This window comes from Larimichthys crocea, chromosome XV (assembly GCF_000972845.2).
Source record: "Larimichthys crocea isolate SSNF chromosome XV, L_crocea_2.0, whole genome shotgun sequence".
In the NCBI taxonomy this organism is placed as follows: Eukaryota; Metazoa; Chordata; class Actinopteri; family Sciaenidae; genus Larimichthys; species Larimichthys crocea.
The window spans coordinates 5,083,935-5,100,545 of NC_040025.1; the positions used below are offsets into that span (position 1 = coordinate 5,083,935).

At 41.1% G+C, this 16,611-nt stretch overlaps 1 protein-coding gene across 3 annotated transcripts in view; it reads right to left on the reverse strand.

Annotated features, from left to right (window-relative positions):
- The window catches only part of klhdc8b (kelch domain containing 8B), a 199,774-nt gene that overhangs the window by 152,511 nt on the left and 30,652 nt on the right, over positions 1-16,611 (reverse strand). For all 3 annotated transcript variants that reach the window (XM_027288886.1, XM_027288885.1, XM_027288884.1), the window contains 2 exons: positions 5,339-5,675; positions 4,341-4,911 (listed from right to left, as the gene is read on the reverse strand). In XM_027288886.1, coding sequence (XP_027144687.1) covers positions 4,341-4,911; positions 5,339-5,392 — 625 coding nt within the window. In that variant the 5' untranslated portion in view covers positions 5,393-5,675. The remainder of the gene's footprint in view (positions 1-4,340; positions 4,912-5,338; positions 5,676-16,611) is intronic.

The following is a 16,611-nucleotide window of genomic DNA, read 5'->3' on the forward strand; positions in this document are numbered from 1 at the left end:
GCATTTTTCCTTTGGATTCTTGCAGAAATACTGTGGCAAATAAAACGTTTATGGTAAATGGACTGCACTGTGCGCCTTTGTAGTCTTCAAGGCACTTATACACTACACATCTCATTCACCAGTTGATAATACTGACAGTATAAAGAATGGACAGAGCCTGAGTGACCTCACCTGTAGGTTTCCAAAGTGCTGTTTTGAAAGTGAAAATATGTGGTACTGGCCGCCGCCATGTGGATGTACTGCTTCTGTCACTAATCTAAAAATCAGCAAAGACTAGGATCATTGGTGAACCTGAGGCGGACCAAATGATGCCTGGGTGCTCTAATAAGCTATCTGTAACTGCACCTACCTGTCAATTAAAGCAGCCATGCTGCTAATTATGTGAAACTTTAATATAATTTGAACAGGTGAGTTCTATAAAAATTCACACTTAGTACAGTTGTCATGAACGGGAAAATTAGCTATAGAGACCAAAACAGTTTTTTGTACCAGGCTGTAAACATGTTTATCTCTGCTGTGAAGTTGGACATTTTAACATTTTATGGAGATTGACTCACTTTTGCAGCCAGCTTCAAGTGGCCATTTGAGGCGCTGCAGTTTTTGGCACTTCATTTCACAGGGACTGAAGTTGCTGCTTGGATTGGACAGTTATTGTTTGGTGTTTTACTTGTCATATAAATGTAAGCAAAGGGGCAACAGTACAATGAAATGTGTTGGGTGAGAAAAAGAGGCCAGCTCAGCATTAGGTTACTAGCTGCAATAACAGTGCTAGACAAAGAAGATAAGAGATAAATTAGGAAATAAAATACCATAAAAGAAATAAGTAAAAACTGGATCTATCAAGTGTATACAAGTATTGTAGCGGTATCACTGTATGAATATATATGAACATACATAAATATATACTACACAATTTTAAATATCTGAGGAGTGAGAGTAAGTGCAGTAAAGGGAAAATCCCTTTGGTTACAGATGACAGAGAGAGGGAGGAAGCATTGGTTAAGAGACCTAGACAATGAATGAGAGTGAGGAGCACCGACATAAAAACTTGTTTCTGATCGTTGGTGGGAGAATGAAACTTTTTTTACCGTGTATATGAAATGCAGTCTACATACAGAAATATTCCCTCACTCTGTCTGTCTCACTGTTTCTGTTACCTTTAAAGGTAAGCACACAGCCTGAGAGAGCCTGCAGAGAAGAAGAACTTCGATGAATCAATCTCACTCCTCTTCTCTCTCATTCATTTTCCGCCCTCAATCTTTTATCAGAGCAATATTTAAAGTCTCTCTGGACTTTTTGGCTACAGATATACGTAATAAATTTTTCCCCTTATAATGACCTGTGATCAGTTCATTAGCTGGTTTCCTTCCACCCACTCCTCTCTCTTTCTCACGACTCTCCCTTCCTCTGTGCCAACACACACAACCTCAAACATCCTGCACACGCCTGGGGAATGAACATTAAGTCCAGTATGTTTATTCAGCGGAGGAAGACAGCGTGACGACTGGCTCTTCCACACAAACCATGTTTGACACTCAGCTAAAGCTCACGAACACAGACAAACGCACACATGGAACCTACTGAACATTTTACATCATCGGCGTGTTGGGACGGCTTGCCTGCAATATTTACTAAACCTAAGGCCAAGTTAAGCAGTGGCCTCAGGAAGTGTGAGTGGCAGTCAATCTCAGTGCCACTCAGCTTTAATCACAAGTGAACAGCTTCCACTCTAGAGACATTTTTACAGCTCCGTCACTGAAAAGCTCCGAGGAGCTTCTCCCAAAATGAACAGCTAATTAGTTAACTTCTGGGAAATGAGTTTGTTGCTGCTGTTGTTGTGAAAGTGAATATGAACACGTCAAAGCGGGTGCATACTCCACTTCATCAGCTCTTAATGAGCCTGCATTGCGTTTTCGGATGTAATTGACAGGGTGAACACGCTGACAAATTTAGAATATCAGGGCTGACATTAAATGAGAACTCTCCAAGGACTGCACTCAAATAAAGCTGTCAAACATTGTACACATCTAATGGGTGTGAATTAATTTACACGTTCTAATATAGAGACACACAAGTGCACACCTCTTCACCAACACCAACAATCTCATTAGGAGCACATTAGAGCTTCTAGCTCACCTTACCTGATAACATGATTACATGAATGGAGCTTTTCATGAAGAACTTCTCACCCCAGACAATTTTGTTAGATAATGATGTGCTATTATTCAGGTGGCACTGTAGGTAACAGGTTAGCCAAGTGTGCTTATTTTAGTGTCTCATATTAGAGGAGGCAAAGACAAAAATAAAAGACACCACGCTCCAAACTCGACATGTTTAGGGCTGAGCGATATATCGATATAAAAAACGTAGTGATATATTTTTAAATGCGATATGGAATCAGACCATATCGCCCCCAACCCTCCTCTTCCTATTTTATATTATAGGCTAGATAAACAAACAAGTAAAACTGAGGTGCAGCTTAAACTCTGCAAGGAGTGGACTGTGATGAGAAGCTCCCGGAAAATAGTAGTTTTACGCCAGGAGAAGAGACTTCCTCATTAAGAGGAGCACTCATTACGTGACAAGGACTTCATTGAACAGTATTGCTGTGATCAGAAGTGGTAACGTTACAATGTTCTTCGCCACTGAGTCTCACAGGCCATGATTTCATTTTGAAATGACGGACAGCTGTTTTTCAGTTGGTGATTTGAAACGATGGACCGGTGGTAGCTACCGCTCCTCCAGTACCACTTCTCATTTCAAATGATGGATGAGAGAGAGAGAGAGAGAGAGAGAGAGAGAGAGAGAGAGAGGGTGGGTGAGTGAGTGAGTGAGAGAGTGAGAGAGTGTGGTGGGCGGCAGTGCCGGCGAAACCAGTGTTGCTTCTCATTTCCATTGACAGACAAGAGAGGTAGAGGGGGTGTTATTTGAACAGCTCAGCATTTATTCATGAACCAGGTAAAGAAAGCTGTTTATTGTGTTAGTAACTTTTCCTATTATTATTTTTATTGGGGGCATATTATTCTTCTTATTATGGATCCGTTCCGCTGCTATCTGAACTTATGGCAGCCCCTAGAACGCCATGGTGAAAAGTTTTGAAACTTGGCACATTCGTATTCAGGACAGTCCCATGGTCAACCTCAAGAATTATCATGCCCGTACATTGAACTCTCCAGCATCACCAACATGTCAAAGTTTGAAGTGCATTCAGTTTCCCCCCGTCCCAGTACATTTGCTAAAGGACTCAAAAAATGATTATGATTACAGAGGGCACATACTTTGTCTGATTTACATGAAACTTGGTGGATATGGTCTGAAGACCATGGCTGGCCGATGGTTCAAGTTTCATGTCTGAACTCCAAACTGCTGTAACAGCCAATCCAAATCTGAGGCAAAGCAGCCAAACAGGAAATGGGCCAATATCTCTGCGATGTATCGACACGAAACTTGGTGTATGGACTCATGAGGCCTTCCTGAGCAGGCATAGGCTTTCCTGTTATGCTGCTAGGCCCACCATTGCTGCTTGCAGCTATATTTTATTAATCTGATTTTGCAACTGTTCACTGAAATAGCCGGTTTCAATAAAACTACTTGTCACATGTCATATTTGGCTTTGACTGAACATTTGCTCTCACTTTGAGGAAAAAATATTGGTTTATATATCGTATAGCGATATTCAGCCTAAATATATCACGATATGACTTTTGCCCAGCCCTACTCCTACTGCAGTTCCATGTGCAACATTTTGGCAGACCTGCCATGTCTGGTCACGACTGCTGAGCTATGATTGGACACAAAGATTGTTCCCACCATGCTGCACAGATTTCTGAGTCTGTGACAGTCAGGAAGGAGTGTAAACCTTATTGACTGTACCTTACTGAGTAAATATACTAGACAACACACTGAATCACTGGAGTTCTGGCAGTAGGTGACCCTACAAATCCCACAAGAACATCAGCAGCTCACAATGTTTATATACGAGCTGAGATGGAGGAATAAAGCAGTGAGTTTGGTTGAGTTGATGGATCGTGTAGGACTGTACAGCTTACAGAGGGAACTGAGGGGTCAGACACAAAAATAACTTCATCGCCCAGTCACAGCTATCAAATATATTTTAAAATATCCTTATAGGAACGACTGGCAACAACTGGATCTGAAGGCTTAAATATTTCCATTTGTGTCACCAACTGACCCAGACTGGAACAAACCCGGTCCAACTTGGTCTGATCAGTTGTGACACACCCATTCATATTTCTTAATGACTCAACAGTCTTAATGTGTGCCCTGTCTGTTGACAGCACATCTGGTCTAAAAGCAGAGTTACAAACATGGGTTCTTACCTTTCTCCAAAGTGGTAACTCCCATGGATGGCTGAGCCAGGCTGGCCTTTGTCTCCCATTTGCCCTCGTCAGGGTGGTACATCTCCACGGAAGCCAGCGGGGTCTGCTGCTGATTCATGCCCCCGATCATCAACACCTGGCTCCCCAGCGCCACAGCCGAGGCCCCCGCCCGTGCTGTGGGCAGCGGCGGCAGCTGGCTCCAAGTCTGGCTCTCTACATCCAGGACCTCGACGCTGTCCAGAGGCATGCCAGTCTCGCTGCAGCCCCCCATCACGTAGACCAGGCCTTCGTGGTAGACGGGAGTGCAGTAGACGCGGCGCTGAGACATGGGGGGGAACTGCTCCCAGTACAGGGACTTGACAGGACTCACCGCCATCTCCTGCACAGGCATGTCTCCAGGACCGAGAGGAGGGGACGCACCATCACACACCGCACCAGGGAGTGGAAGGGGAGAAGGTGCACGAGAGGGGAGCGGGTGGAGTGAGGGGCCAACGGTGGAACTGAGCAAGAGTAAAGGACACAAGCGGAGGCACAAGCTTGTTTTTGTCCGTTTGAGTGACCACCTGAACCCCTGTGCACACAGAGGGTGAGAAGCTTTAGAGGATATGGATGCTATGAGTGAAAATGTGGACAGAATAGGTAAGAAGGAAGAGAGAGGGAATGAGGACAGTGTTCCTCAGCCAGATGTCACGCTTCCCTCTCTATTCAAATGTTTTATTCATCCGGATGTTAGTGTTTTCACACCCTCCAATCCCCGCTATACGTTTCTCTCCAACCCTCTCCTCCTCCTCACTGCATCCTGACAGTAGGTCAGGGCGCAAGTTAAAGTTTTGGCTTGAGTATATTCCTGGGGGAAAAAAAACGATGTTTGAAGAGGGTGTCCCGGGTTTAATACTTAATCCCACAAAAACCTCAAAGTCAAGAGTTGAGGAATTGAAAAAGAGGAAAAAAGGCCAGTCGATCAAAGAACTGCGAAGAGCAAGTTAAGGAACACTGACCTTCACAAGTGCCCCGATAATCCAAGAGAAAGCTTCACTAGCAGAAAATTTCATGCCTTCAAACAGAAGGCAATTACTCAGGTCCACCTCAGCTGCAGCTTCGCAGTTCTATTTGCACCCTGGTGACTGAGCCAACAGTGAGGAAAAAATAGTCTTTTAATGTCCAAACTGTTTAAATGAAAACACTACCGGAGTTTAATGACTTCAAGACATTCTTGCATTTGAAGAAAGATTTTCTTCCCTTAATTAAACAAGAACTCCAAAATCTTTTGAACTGTGTGCTCAACAGCTCCGTCGTAGCTTTGGAGAGGATGAGGGTCCCTCGGCGGGGCACAAGCTGGAAGAAAAGACAACACAGGATTAAACGAGGAGTTAGTGTATAAATTAAGAGCTAGAATGACAATCTTAAATTAAAAGGATTTAAGAACATCCTTTTTATATGCTGAATAATTATGCATCATTCTTTTAAGTAGTTACATCCTGACTTGTCAGGCATGCATTAAAACAACAGAACAGGGCAACGCTGGTACTGGTGCAACAATGAAATACAGAAAGTCCAGTTTGATGAACAATCCATGAAGTTAAAAAGGATTTTTCACCTCTGGAAAGTTTTAATGATGATCCTGAGGTCAACAGTAGAAATACAGTGTTCACGTTACAAAGTGATCTACCAGGAAATCCACCAGCTGCTGTGGCAAGACACTCAGGTGAGGGACGTAAAAGTCATATGAATTCTGATATGACTGTCCAGACTGAGGATGCATTGCCAAAATCTGACCTGTATCTGATTTAGGACTACATATGAAAGAGAGCCAAATCACAATTGAAAAGATCAGACTCCATGTGATCTGTGCTGTTCACACTGTCATGGAAAAACAGATCTGAGTCACAGATGAGCAAATAAATCTGCACTGCTTGTGTGCAAAGATCTATCACTGAGTATAAAGTTAAGTGGTCAACACCTTAGTACATGCATCAGTGGGTGTGGCTTAGTGGTGGTGACATTGATGACATGTGCATGGTGCAGTTGGTAGCACAGACAAAATAAATGACTGTTCTGTAGCCCAGGAGGGAGGGCAGAAGATCAGTGGTTCAAACCGTGGCTCCTTCAGTCTGCATGTCGAATGTCCCCTGAAGGCAGTGCCACTGGTGTGAATGTGATTAACTCAATTCTGATGAACACTTGGCTCCTTGTATGGTAGCCAAGGCCAATGTGTGTATGAACCAAGTGGCAACTTCCATGGTTGGAACATGAAGCCAGTGCCGAATTCCTCAAAAATGTAATTTCTCCAGTAGCTGCTTGAATTTTTATAGAAGTCACTTGTTCAAATTATATTAAAGTACAATACGTACAATAAACAGCATGGCTGCTTTAATTGACAGGTAGGTGCAGTTACAGATAGCTTATTAGAGCACCCAGGCATCATTTGGTCCGCCTCAGGTTCACCGATGATCCTCGTCTTTGCTGATTTTAGATTAGTGAAAGAAGCAGTACATCCAACATGGCGGCGGCCAGTACCACATATTTTCACCTTCAAAACGGCACTTTGGAAACCTACAGGTGAGGTCACTCAGGCTCTGTCCATTCTTTATACTGTCAGTATTATCAACTGGTGAATGTGATGTGTAGTGTATAAGTGCCTTGAAGACTACAAAGGCACACAGTACAATCCATTTACCATAAGTATCATAAACTTTTGTTTGCCACATAATTTCTGCAATAATCCAAAATCCAATAGAAAAATTCCCTTGGCATTTAGTCAAGGGAATTAGGTTGATGCTAACATCCGGACATCTCTGCATTCACAGGCATAACATTGTGAAGTTAACATGAGCTCAAACAGCTGGAATATAACACATGTAATATCTTAATAAATGTTGAAAGCAAAGTTTATCCAGGCCTGTAGTTCAATCGCAATACTGTTTGTAAAAATGTTCATTTTGTTATATTATATATAACATATTTCAGTCCTTTTAATCAGTGGAGTGTATATTTACTACAGTGGCATCTCACAGTCCTTTAGAGGCTCGTGTGAACCCCCCCACAGGGCTCCAGTACGGTTCAATGTTTCTGAGCAATCTATGGAGCACTTTCCCTCTAATTGGGAGCCCAAATGGAATAAAAAAATCACATCTACATTAAATCAATAATTAAATTTGCAGACCTAATCTTCTATTGCTTTAGCACTCGACTTGGCTGAGTTAGTTCAAACTGAGTTAGAACAAGTAATCCTGTCAGAGCTCAACATAATAACACTCCATCCAGATTACAATGCATGTTATAATCAGAATCCCATTCATGCTGTTGACTGCAATGAGATGTCTGGCTGTGTGTGCATGAGTGTGTACACGCATGTGTGTGTGTGTGTGTGTGTGTGTGTGTGTGTGTGTGTGTGAGTGGAGACACAGCAGGAGGCAAGTACACTGCAACTTGAGGGTGTACAGCAAGAACAATGGCATTTAGCAGGTGGGAGGAGAGAAAAAAAAGTGATACAATACATCATCCAGCTCACACAATATATATATCATTTTCTGTATTCATAATTAACAATGTCTTATTCCTAGTCCCACTTAGTGGTCTGAGCCCTGTGGACATGCTGACCTTTCACAAGTGAGAGGGAGAGAGAAATGAGGGCGACGGCGGCAGAGAGGTGAGTGTGCGTTCGTATCTGCATGTGTGTGTGGCTGTATTTGCATGTGAATGGACTGCTGTGTTTGTGTGAGAGAGTTTATACAAAATGAAGAATATAAAAATAAAAAAATAAAAAACACGAGAAGCTCAACCAAAAGTAGAAGGTGGTGTTAGGATAATATCGTGAATTTGCAATAATGTGTTTTGTTGTAGACCTGATCTTATAATCAATATTGTTCAGCATTTGTTTGGAACTAAATCCTGCACAGGAGAGCCAGCACAGACGCTGTTAATGCATTCAGCTATTGTATTCTTTATCATTTTTTGGGATATTTAGCCTTAATTAGATCGTGACAGCTTGAGAGAGGCAGAAAATGGGGTTAAGAGAGAGGGGATGACATGCAGCAAAAAGCCGCAGGCTGGAATCAAACATGGTTTGTTGTGGTAAAGACTCAGCCTCAGCACATCAGCTGTATGCTCTACCAGGTGAGCCACCTGGGCGCCCTGATTTGACCCATTGTTGTCAAATTGTACTATCAGTCTTATATAAAATGATAATAGTATGGAGGATGCAATATGGACCACCTCTGCTAGCTGGTTACGTGAACACAGTTTATCATTTATCAGTGCTACTTAACTGGATTGCACTACTTTACTGTGCTGCATGGGTTGAATTCATCCTACAAAATAAATAAATAACAAAAGGTTTAATGTGTGTTTGGTGCTCACTGTCTGTGACACACTGGGCCTCATGCGGTCAGTGTCTGCTTCTAGGTGTTGGGGAGTTATGCAGCAGGAGAAAAAGAGAAAAAAAGTTGCATAAAGTATTTAGTGTCTCCAGAGGCAGCTGTGTGAAATCTTACAAAAGTCCTCAAGTGAGAAGAAGACCGCAAGTTTGAAAATGGAAAAAATCTCGAGGTGTGGTGTTGAACAGAAGTGAACTGTAGCCCACTCCTCATCTGCTTGATGCTACAGATGCTGCAGACTACATTAGCTGCTACGAGCATAACACACCCGGATCTTTGACTGAAATGTCTGCTCTTGATTTGCATTGTGGGTAATGTAGCCGCAAGATTTTTCCAAGAAAGAAGAATGCCTCGGGGGATAGCGATGGGAATCGAGAACCGGTTCTTGTTGAGAACCGGTTCCGTGTGTTTCAGTTCCATGGAATCGTTGGCAGTTTATCTAATGATTCTCTTATCGATTCCAGCAAGCATGACTAATTACTCCACGTAACTTACGCAAGTTTTGCACGTGCAGTGCAATCAGTAGTAAACAATGTCACCCACTCGGTTCAAACACTCCAAACTTTGGCTGCATTTTACCAAAACAGATGCAACAGGGCGACTTGCAATCATTGCAAAGTAGAGATAACAGCGTCGGGAGGGAACGCGACGAACATGCAGAAACATTTGCACACACAACATGCAATATTTTTAAATGAATGTTGTGTTTTTGACACGCTTCGGACTGGAGATGAATCTCAACCTAGCAGCAGCGGCAGCAGCCAGGCTGTGACCACCTCTGCGGTTACTACGGAAGGTAACTCTGGTAAGTGACACACTGTTAGTGCGATGTGCTTCGTGCCACAGTTCCACATCGTTATTAGGCTGTGGGCCTCTTTTGACCTCTCTGTTGGTTTTGTAAGGTCGTGATACTTCTAACTAAACAAAGTTGATGCTGATGAAACTGTTTGTTCTCCTTTTTTTCCCAAATGAGAATCGATAAGAGAATCGATAAAGAATCGATAATGGAATCAGGAATCGTAAAAATCAATTCCCATCCCTATGGGGGGAGGTGAAAAGGCTCAATGTAAACGTAAAGAAAATATTTTTACAGTTCCAACGCGGATATATGCATCTGAAAGTGTGGACTGCATGACATTCACATTTATAACACTGATGCTCAGCGCAGACCGAGGGAAGGTCAAGAGAGAATTATGGCTGTAACACGACCGCCTCTGATTAGAGCAGCATTTTCTACGGATCATCTTCTCCACAGTTAACATGAGGTTACTATGTAACCTTGGTTCTCTGAGTTGGTTTTAGTTAACTTAATGCCTTACACAAACACAGGATCTCTGTATTCAGACTAACTTTTTTGGCATCATTATCCTACAGATCACACACACACACACCTTGAACTGGCCTGTAAATGTAAAGCTCCTTGTACATGTATCTTGGTCTCTGATGTAACATGCTTGTGGTTCATGCTTGTGCAGGCTGAACATACACATTTCATCTGGCCACCCAGATATGTGCACCCATACACACACTCTATCATACACACATTTCATATTGTGTTTTTGCTTTTATTATCTATTAATAAATGCTGGTCTGTTTAATGTTGCACAAGAGTGAATGCTGCCAACCTTTTCTTTGCTGAACACCAAATCCTTCAACCTGCTATCTGTGATGATGTGGTCATTTTGGATGTAGTTATTAATTTAATTATTAATCCAAATTAATAATTTAATGTATTTAATGACACTATGAATCAATCAATTGGTTATAATTTTCTGTACTTTTAATTAAAGTTATTATTTATTATTATCTTGGATATTTCTGATGGTTGCACCTACATGGTTTGGTGCCCTTTAAATTTCCAACATGTACATACTTTGTGCTATGACACATAATTGCAATGTGAGCTCCTCTGCGTGAGTGTGTGGTATGAACAGTACAAAAATAAGAGCTAATCAAATGTGAGACTGTGAATGACCAACCAGTATAATCCCCTCATGATGAGTCCCCGGCTGCAAGGTGAACAAGAAAAACCAAAGGCAATAATTTAAGTTATACAGGCAGTGCAGCAACGCAGCAGCTGTAAATCTCAGAGCAACAATTCCTGGCACCATTATGGGTTTTATGTACTTACTATTATTTGTTATTTGTGTGCAGCCATTGAAATTCAACAAAGGAATTGTTTGCTGCACATATAGTTTGAATATTGTTTTGTGCTATCTATCAATAGAGAAGATATAAAGCAAAACATTTTCTCAGAAATATCAAATATGTCAATTTTCATTTGTTACAAAACATCTATGCATATCTGTTCTACAAATATACAGCCTCGCTAGGAAGCCTGGTAAGTCTTCGAGGAAAAAAATATTTATTTTTACCTTTTATTTTAAATGAGTTAGTTTGAATACTTCTTATTCATCTCACATTAATAATTGGTACTAAATCCTGACCTTGAATTGCTTAAAGAAATAGTTTTGCCTTAATTTTGTTCTTACATTCAGGCGTGGTTCATCAATCCTTGCTAAAAGCACCACTGAAGAAGTAGCTGATAATAATGGGTTGTGTTACATCTATTTCTCAAGAAACTGCAAGTATTTGTTGTCTTCTGTGTGTGCTTGTGTGTGTTTGAATTCTTATGAGCACCTTTACAGTATAAAAACAGACCATGTCGGGACCAGCAGTCCTTGTGAGGACCAAAGACAGCTCCTAATGACGTTGACATCATCTGTGAGATCCTGGTTAAGGTTTGGAGTAGGCATGGGGTTAGCAATAGGTTTAGGCTTAGTCAAACCCTGAAAGCACTGTATTGTATGGTCTTCACAATGACGATGAAGGAAACCAGATTAAAAATAAAAATAAAAAAACAGGTTTTTAGTTCTTCTGTTTTTTACCAGTATGCTATGATTGGAATGCAAACTCAAGCCTACTGTTTTGTTACAATATTAGCAGTCTGCCACAGACATTATCCTATATAGGGAAATATGGTAGCACGGTAACATTTGATGTGAAATGTATGTGTTAAATCTTGCTGCTAAATTTAACATGAAGCATATCATATCACAAAAGGTGCACCCACGTCCTCACATCTCCGAGACAGGAAAAAGAGACTACCAGAGAGATTAGCAGACATGACAAACTCAAAATTATGCAAAGGTATTTTATTTAGTTCACAAAATGATATAGTATTCTGATTCAATGTTATGGAATTTATCATTTGCCTGTGTCAAAACTACTATGTTCAAGGATCTAATTGAGCCGTTTCATTACATAATACCCCGCTAAAGAGTACAGACCGTTCTCTCAATGCTCGGTTGCTAGAGATTATTATACCCTCTGCTTATCAGCTGTGAATGGTGCTGTGTTAGAGCATGCATGGCAGATGTGACTATGACCAACACTCCCTGGAGTGCTCTGTTCCTACTAACAACACATGCTGACAGCCTAATAGAGTGAGCCAACAACACAGTAACAGCTAAATGCAGGAAATCAACCGCCTAGTGGAGGGAAATTTAGAGTGCTTTTACTGCAGTATGACTCTTTGGGGATCCTCAAGTTCAATTATAGACTCAGAAATTGTCTAAATGCTCAGATCCATCAAGTGGAACTGTTTTTACAGAATGACCAACCTAATGCATGATTAACTCTTCCCTGTATAGCTTCACAGGCAGTGGTGGACAGCATAATCTGTACCACCCACTCAGACTGAATATGGGTTTTTGTTAACATCTAAAATAATTCTTCCACAGCGTGTAGAACTAACATAAAAAGAACACTTAAGGAAATTATAAATGATCATAAAGGCATGTAGAATCAAATGTACTGCACTAATGGGAATACAATAATGGGAAGAAAGGCTGGATGTCTATACTTACAATCAAAATCCTGTGAGCATCTCATTTGTTCTTTCTAACACACCACCATTTCATCCATCACTGATTAAGTGCAGTCACAGGGGTATTGTGTTGTGTGTGAAATGAAGGTGGAAGATAGGCTAATGGGTTTTGAGATGTGCAACTGATCTAAACATATAGAAACACTGACCTCAAGCAAGAGCTAAGAACAATAAAGTGGCAACGCTTAAGAGTCTACAGGCATGCCAGCCGGGTCTTTGAAGCTGTACTTTGGCACAGCAGTGCTTTGAGCTAAATGCTCACAATGGCAATGCTCCCATGCTGATGTATAATGTTTATCATGCCTTAGTTTATCGGGACATAAATGTCTATACCACATGTCATGGCAATCCATCAAATAGCTGCCAAGACAATTCAGTCTTAGTAGAGGATAAACCGACATCCCTAGAGCACCATCACGAACAAAAAACTAAATAATCAAATAATTGCATTAACATTGCGTCTTAGTCTCCACCAGGCACTCCTAAATCCTTTCTTAGCATCAAGCCAAAATAGGACTTTTACTGTTATCCTGGGACTTTGCAAAAGTTGGCCCAAGAGTCTTCGCTAAAATAAGAAATATAATCATCAGCTGGGTGTCCTCAAATGAAACAACAGGAACATCAGTGGCTCACTGCCAGAACTCTCCCGGGGATACTTCCAGTATGCCTACAAAAGTCATTAAGCTGATGATACTGCTGTGGACAACTGGAGTCACTGATTTATGAAGGTATAAGTCATACAAGCAATTATTCAAGATTAAAATAACAACCAGTCTCCAGGGGTTTGGCATGTTGGTCAATTTGCTGTATCAATAATTTACAAGACTATATACACACCAAAACCCTCCATGTATAGACTGAATCCAATAGTCAAAACTAATATTTAGCATTATTTTACAGCTCCCTGTAATTTATGAACAGCTGCTTTGCTTAAACATCATTTGGCACTCAATAATGCTTTAAAGGAGTTTACAAGCTTGTTAAAAAGTGACTCAGCAAGACAATTATCACAATGAACCCCTACTGACGTCCATGGCTACACTGTAGGAGAGTTGTAGCTCGTACTTCTGGCTACAGTACAACAGAGCTGTAACAAGCGAACCATAAATAAATCTGATTGCAGCTCCGCCTCCAGCCAGCAATGATAAGTTCATTACAGTGAAGATGTTTGTGCTCCGAAAAAGTGTCTGATGTAGCTTTGCACGGTCAGACCTCAATCTGATTAAGCTCTTTCACAGAAAAGCTATAGCCAAATACTGTGCTGTTTTGGTTCATTCACCAGGCAGCTTCACTTCTTCTGAGTGTTCCAGAAGTGTTTTGTCCACCAGACTTTGTTCATTTACTTGGATTTTGTCATTTTTCCTTGGTTTATGTGCGTCTGCTATGGGTAAGTAGGGTACTGTACATAGTTAAACCTGTTTCTGTCTGATTTCCAGCCAGCTCAATCTGCCACTTGATGCAGCCAGTCAATTTTCTGTGGAGCAAACCACAGCCAATGCGCGGTAGGAGTAAGGCGAGGCACAGAATGTCAAATAGTCAAATGTTGCAGCAGCTAGTCTGCAACTTATATTTATATTTGCAATTTTGTTTGAGAACATATTTAAGACTTAAAAGTAAGCGATCACAAGGACAGCGCTCCATAAAAATAAGCTGTGTAGCCTATGACCTCTGCAAAACAGTGTGCATGAGTCCTTGCTGCACTTTATCCTCCTTGAGGAAAATAACTTCACCATGGCATTATGATATGGAAATTTTACCACAGGAGGCCAATTTACTAAAATCTTCATGCAGGCCCACAAGTGCTTTCCAAGCAGTCTGTTCATATGGAGAAAAGATTTGTGTATATTTAAATTGCTATCAAAGGCATTCATGAGCTGTGTGAGTTGCAGCTTGTACTACTATAGGTGAAACACTAAGTATTTTGGAGTAGATCCCAAATGTGATTAACACTGTTCCTTGGGTTGAGGTTAAACAGTATTTCATTAAATCCTCCATAAAACCTGAAATCTTTTGAATCCCGAAATCATAAAATTGATTTAGGTTTCAACAACTTTTAACAATTAAAACTGCACCAGTCAATATTTCAGTATCGCTCTCCTCTGCGACCCTACAGTATTTTGGCACCCTGAGCATTTTCCTACACTGTCTATGCCAGCAGCTGCCCCACTTAAGAGCAATTATCAACTTAATGCATGATTGTTTTATAGAAAACATTAACACTTAACTAAAATCCAACTATGCCAATTAGATTAATGGTTAATGTATATTTATGATTTAGCTAACTAACAAAGATTTCTTCACTTGACCTCTGATCAAAAAGCTAACACTGTTCAGCTGATTGAATATTTGGTTCAGTAGTAACGTACAGACAGCATATAATGTGAATCATTATGATGAAGTCTGTAGATATTTACATAGACACTGTTCACTGTCAACTAATAAATTTTAGTTCCTAAACAAGTGTAAACCCACCATAACATCACCCACTGGTTTGTGGACAAATCACGAAGGAATGGTAACTGGTTATGTGGAATAACTAACTCTGCTACACTTACATAACAGAAATAAAGAGCTGAACTTTGATAAAACACAAGTGACTGACATGAGCTACGTAGGAGTGTGCTATAGGCAGATGTCAAATCCAGTATAAAAAATCTAAATTCTGTTAATTCCTCCTCTAGCTGTGCCAGACTTTGTGAATTTGAAGTACTCTTTAGACTGCATTATAGAAGAGACAAACTCTTCAAACTTTATCCAGACAGAACTACTGAAGCTTGTGACAGATACTCTCAGACGCTTTTTGGCGCCATTTTTGCCCATTTCCACACCTCGCATATGATCAAACTCGTCCTACAGATGTAATGGTAACGGCTTCAAACTTGGCCAGGTAACTCTTCAGCCATGGGGGAATAAAAGTTATGAACGGTGTGGCCGTGATGACCCCTCAAAGTTCGAGAACTCGTCACTACTCACCACAAAACACAAAGTCGCTTATAACTTGTGGATACATTGTCCTATCCTGACCAAACGTCATAGGGTGGACACTGGACACAGCCTGAACGCGTACATATGCTCATACTCACACTCACCTATAGCGCCACCTGCTGGTGGTTGGAAATGTCACGCGTCACAAGTCAAGGTGTCACGCCTATCTGGATCGCTGCAGTGTCATCAAATTGGCTCATGTTGGGCTTCAGGACTTGGTGATGCTTCCTGGTGAAAACAATGACGCCACCTCATACGGTGTGGGCGTGGCCAGGCGGCGAAAGTCGTGTGATGGCGTTTGCGGTTTGAACACCTTTTCATCATCGCACGGTCATGAAACTTGGCACGCATGTCCACTCTGACGACCTCATACATATGTGAAAGTATCGTGTGTGGGCGGAGCTAAATGGCTCTATAGTGCCCCCAACAAATGTTATAGCTTTTGCATCCTTGATTGTGCGCAGAAAAATTCTCCTCTTATGGAAATCCTCCCAGCCACCTTCCTCTAAATCCTGGCTACATGATTTATTATTTCTACTGAAACTTGAGAAAATAAATTTCAGCCTCAGAGGCCATCCCGAGAAGTTTTACTCACACTAGAAACCACTACTTGATTATGTCAATAAACTCCCTACTACTGAAACGCCCCCCTGATTCTATGCCCACATCTTGTCCGGTCCACTGACCCCCCTTAGATATGGCAGCTAACAACCTATTTTGCATCCTCCTTTTTTTCTTTTTTTTGTCTATAAGTACGCACTGTTATCTAAAACCGATCGGGATACATTAACCTTTATATAGAAAAATTAAAATGTGACTCTATGGATGTATTGTATACTGCAACTGTGAATTAATAAAAGAAAATAATAATAATGTAAAAAAATTGCCATAGACACCAGTGTTACAAATAACAGTAAAATAGTTTGTGTATACGCCCCATGAACCAGATCTGCTCCAAAATGTGTCCATAATGCAGATAGACAAATAAATGGCACCAAAAACATGACCTTCTCAGTGGAGG